Below are 4,795 nucleotides of genomic sequence, written 5' to 3' on the forward strand. Positions count from 1 at the left end.
CAGATCTGCGCTGTCTGCAGCCGAGCTTCAGGCCAGGCCTCTGCCTCCTTCTGAGGGGGCTGGACAGACGTGGCTCCACCTCCAGACATGGCCCTAACGTGGCCAGTTTCAGACGTTCTCCTGGTTGTTGCTACAAAGAGGGAGTTCCAGGCCAGCCTGGATGGCAGCCTGCTGAGGAAGAGGACTGAGACCCAAGGGCCAGCCTTGCCTGGAAGGTGTGCCCTCCAATCCAGCCTCGAGTCTCCTCCTCACCCACCTCCCGTTGGGAAAGGGAGGAAAAGTGAACCCTGGGGCCCTGCCAAGTAGCAGGGGCACCGAGACCTGCCATCCGTTCTTGGGCCTTCTGGCCTCAGTTTCCTCTCTGTGGCACTGGGTGAGTGATAACTATTGCCTAGCCTGTGGGGGGTGGAGAGATAGGGGAGCACTCAGCTGACACCCAGCACAGAGGAGGACTGCCTCCGCTCCCTAGGTTGGAGTGGGCTACATCCCCCGGAGCAGGAGCACCTCCAGGACACAGCACCCCGAGGCACCGCCGCCAGACTGTCCCATCAAGAGCTCATGACTTGAGGCGCCGGCTACCGACCTGCCTTTCTCACGTGCAGATGGAGTAGAAATGGACATTTTCCCCACGGGCCATTCCCAGGGCCTCTTCCCAGCCAGGACTCCGGCAAACGTGAAGGGTGCCCGAGGCTTCCTTCGCCCCACCACCCCATCACCCCGGGACTCAGAGGATCACAGAGTGAGGCATTCCTGGGTTATGGCTCAGGCTGAGGAGTCGGGCAGCAGTGATCAGGAGGGCGCCACTGAGCACCTCCGAGACGCAGGAGCCCCAGGCCAGCGCCAGGGACCAGCCAAAGCTGATGTGCACGCCCTGCATGTGCTGCATGCCGTACAGGCGGGCCGCCTCCACGAAAGCCAGGTGTGAGTAGCTGATATAGACGCTGAGCCCCGCCAGGGTCAGGGCGCCTGGGGAGAGAAGGGAGTTGAGGCCGCTCAGTCAGCGTGTGGTCGCCGTTGACCCAACTTTAGGTCTTCCCCCCCCCCCCCCCAAAGACCGCCTTTGCCTCAGGACAGCCACTAAGGGTAGCAAACTGTTTGAAGGGAAGGGGGGTTCCAATACAGTCCCCCACCCTGAGACCACCCGACAAAGCCCCTTGTGAACATCCCAGGGGTCTCAGTTACATCGGGAAAAGGCACAGCTCTGCAGCCGGCACTAGCTGGCCCTCATCCATCCTAGCCTGTGGGCAGTGTTGGGATGAGGTGGGTGGATTTCTAACTGCTTGCAGCAAATGCCACAGGTTTCTTCACCCCGGGAAAGGGAGGGGTAGAATCTAAAGCATTGGACTCTGGGAGAGGCAGGGGCGGGGCCAGCACCCAGCGTGGAAGGGTCACACGTCCAGACTTGTCGGGCAGCCAGCACAGGAGGTGGTGTCCCCTCACCTGAACTGCCCAGCTCCCTCTCTGGGAGGCTGTCAATGGCTCCCAGTGGTGACTTCCTGTGGCTTCTTAATTGGATTTTGCACTCACAGTCTCCTGGGTCAAGGCCATGGCAGATATTTTGATTACCCCATTACCTTCTCTAGAGACCTGGGTCTGAATGTCTGTCTCATTAGTTCGTAGCCGTGGGTTCCCCATCTGACACATCCCATTCCTAACAAAGGGCTCCTGAAGAGCCCAGTGTCCCCCTCGCCCCCCCCCCCTGTAGGGAAGCAGGCTTGTCTGGGAAGGGGTGCAACCCTGGGCAATTTCATCATTGCGGTCCCAGCCGGGAAGAGTACAAGTGGCCTGAGTGACTGACCAGCAAAAACCTAGCCCCAGCAGTAAAGGGTGCTGAGGCCTGACCCCTGTGCGGCCACCTGCCCACCTTTGATGACAGACAGCCTAGGTGGCTGGGACAGTGCACAGTGCTCGGTGGACCGAGGCACCAGTGTCCTTCTGGCTGGAAGCCTTGGGTCTCTAGCCCGCTAAAGTGGCCCTAAAGGGAGCTCGGCCTCGTGCCATGGCTAGTTATAGCCCGGGACTGGGGCGGTGAGGGACGTCACGGACCTGCTTGCCCAGCTCTGTCTCAATCCCCTCCTCCTCACAGGAGGAGAAACTGGGTGGAGACTCACAGTCCTCCTCTTGTTACAAACATCTGCCCGCAGAGCTAGTCTTGCAGTGACCATGGAGAACTTCAAGTCTCCCAGGCCAAGAAGCTCCTGTGTATCCAGGCCCAGCCAGAAGCCCTGCCACTGGGCCAGCTTTGGATATGGGGGAGTGAGCTCTCCAAAGCTCAGAGGGGAATACGGAAGGACCAGGGTGGGGATTAAGTGGGTGAGGGCCCCACTCCCAGGATGACCCTCCCTCCAACTCACCCCCTAGCAGGAAGTAGCAGCCAGTGGCCAGCAGCAGGGGGACACTCTGGGACAGGGAGCCGAGCAAGCCGCAGACCCAACCACACACGATGAGGACAAGGCTCAGAGGCAAGATTACCATGACTGTGCGGTGCAGGGCTGTGGAAAGAGGGGGCTCGGGCAGGCAGAGGGGCGGGAAGGGGGCAGGCAGAGGGACAGGGAAAGGGGGCTGCCTCCAAGGAGGAGCCAGAGGTCACCCCTTTCTGGAGTGGAGCTTCCTGAAGCCAGGATGAGGGCGGATCGCCAATGCCCACCCTCAAGCCTCTCAGGGAGAGAGGTTGTCGATGGCCATTCAACTGAAAACTGGCCAGTCCAGAAGGGGATTTGGTGGCCCCAGGAGACCCATGCTCCGAGGTGGTTCAAATCCTCCAAGGTAGAAGGACCTGAGGTAGGGGAGGGCTGAGCGGGCTGAGGTTCCAGCATCTGTGGTCAGGGGGCTACAATGGAGACCTTTGGGGTCAGAGCCTCAGAAGCAGTTTGTGGGCTGAGGTGAGGTGTTTGGGTCCCAGAAGAGTCAGAGATGGCACAGCCCCAGGACTCACAGAGCGGGCAACACGTTACCATAGCCTTGGGACCCAGTTCAACTCTTGAAACTCAGGGTTATTGCTCCAAATGGGACTAGAGACTAGACCTCTTATTTAGTTAAGGGTCACAGAAGGTCGTACCCACTGGGAAGTGAGTTTAAAATTTCAAACATTCAGAAACGCCCAGATTGGGTTGCCAAGAGAGGAGATGCCACATTCTGGAGGCTTCCTGGCTCATGTTATATGGCCTCTCTGGTCCTTACACATGTTATATGCTGAGCACATGCATAAGCATCTACATATACATGCACTCACACATGCATGTATCCTGAGCACACACATATATACACCTACATATCCACGTCTGCCAAGGACACACGGAGAAGAGGTTTTGCCAGGTAGATAAACAACTTGATCATCCCTCCACAGCACACAGAGGAGGCTGCCATCACACAGATGCTTATGCTTACACATACAAGTTTGCACACAGTCACCAACACACACACACACACACTCACACAATCATTTATTTTTGCCTTTAATATTCGCATGACTTACATTTCCTCACACACATAGTACCATGTGTACACACCGCCACCATCACATTCTTGACACCCTTTTGCAAGGGAAGCATCAGGCCGAGGTTGGAGGTTGGTGAGAAGGGGGCCTTGAGGGGCAGCGGGGAGTCTGACATAGGAGTCGCTTGGTTGAAGGGCCATGGTCTTCTATGGGGCCCTAGCCATCCACGCCTGTGCTTCCTGCCCCTCCTCAGCCCCATAGCCTCTCCTCCAGGAAGGAGTCAGGGTTTCCCTGGTCCCTGGGCTACAGCCCGGTGGAGAAGCAGCAAGCCGTGACTGAGGCCCCCCTTTCCCCCCCCCACCACCCCCACCACCCCCCCCACCCCCGCAGCTAGGCCCCAGCCTCTGGCGCTCTTCTTCCCCTGACCTCTGTGGAGGCACCTAGACCTAGAGAGGCTAAGGAGTACAATCAAGTTCCTCAGAAGCAAGGAGCTGGTTCAGGGCCCACCTGACCTGTCATCTCTCAATGGCACCCGACTCTTCCCAGCCAGGCCTTAAAGAATGTAAGAAGCGTGGTGTCAGCCCCCCTCTGCTTCCCAGCCATGACCACAATGGCAGCAGCCTGTCCCTGAGCAGGGACCTTCTTCCTCACACTCTTCTACACCCCACCCTAGACCTTGATGGAATGGAACCGAGACTCCATGGGGAGGAGATAGGGGCGCACGGGGTGGGGACAGAAGTAGACGAGGTGTAAGGGGAGCAGGACCAAGGGGTCTCCGTGTAGCTCACCTTCACAGGTGCGCCAGAGCCCGGAATGCGAGGAGAGCTGTGCGCCGCCCGGGCCGCCAGCGTCCGCCACCTCCAGGATGTACCAGTAGTCGCTGGCGACAGCCGCTGCCAGGAGCGCGAAGCTGAGTAAGGCGCCCAGGGCTGTGCTCAGGAGCAACGCGGCTAGCAGGGCCATGTGAGTGAGAGTCGGGCAGCAGCGCACGGGAGGCAGGGCCGAGGGGAAAGAGGAGGTAGGGACTGGCTGCACAGGATGGCAGGGAGGTGAAGACGAGGAAAACTGTGGGCTGGGAACAGTCAGGGGTTGGGACAGAAATGAAGCAGGCTAGTGAAGGTTTAGGCGATGGGAGGGGCGGGAGCATCAGCAGGAGAGGGCAGGGGAGGGGTGAGGCGGAGCAGGCTGGCGGGTAGCGGAGGCAGGTGGAGGGCAGGGGCGTAGGAGAGACACTGTTCTAGGTTCTGTGATCTCTGCATTTCTGCCACCGCGCGAGTGGCCAAGTTTGCAAGGAAATGGATCACCTTTTAGAGCTGGCCAGGCAGTAAGGGAAGAGAGGCGGCAATCTCGGGTCGTGGC

At 59.1% G+C, this 4,795-nt stretch overlaps 1 protein-coding gene across 1 annotated transcript; it reads right to left on the reverse strand.

Moving 5' to 3' along the window:
• Positions 1 to 724: 724 nt before the first annotated feature.
• On the reverse strand, positions 725 to 4,514 carry Tmem235 (transmembrane protein 235). The gene is made up of 5 exons (XM_052197507.1): positions 4,195 to 4,514; positions 3,877 to 3,897; positions 3,610 to 3,639; positions 2,355 to 2,492; positions 725 to 966 (listed from the first exon to the last, which is right to left on the reverse strand). The coding sequence occupies exons 1-5, from the start codon at positions 4,397 to 4,399 to the stop codon at positions 725 to 727; spliced, it is 636 nt and encodes a 211-aa protein (XP_052053467.1). The 5' UTR covers positions 4,400 to 4,514.
• Positions 4,515 to 4,795: the final 281 nt, after the last annotated feature.

The sequence above is a fragment of the Apodemus sylvaticus genome, chromosome 10, assembly GCF_947179515.1.
Source record: "Apodemus sylvaticus chromosome 10, mApoSyl1.1, whole genome shotgun sequence".
NCBI classification, from domain to species: Eukaryota; Metazoa; Chordata; class Mammalia; order Rodentia; family Muridae; genus Apodemus; species Apodemus sylvaticus.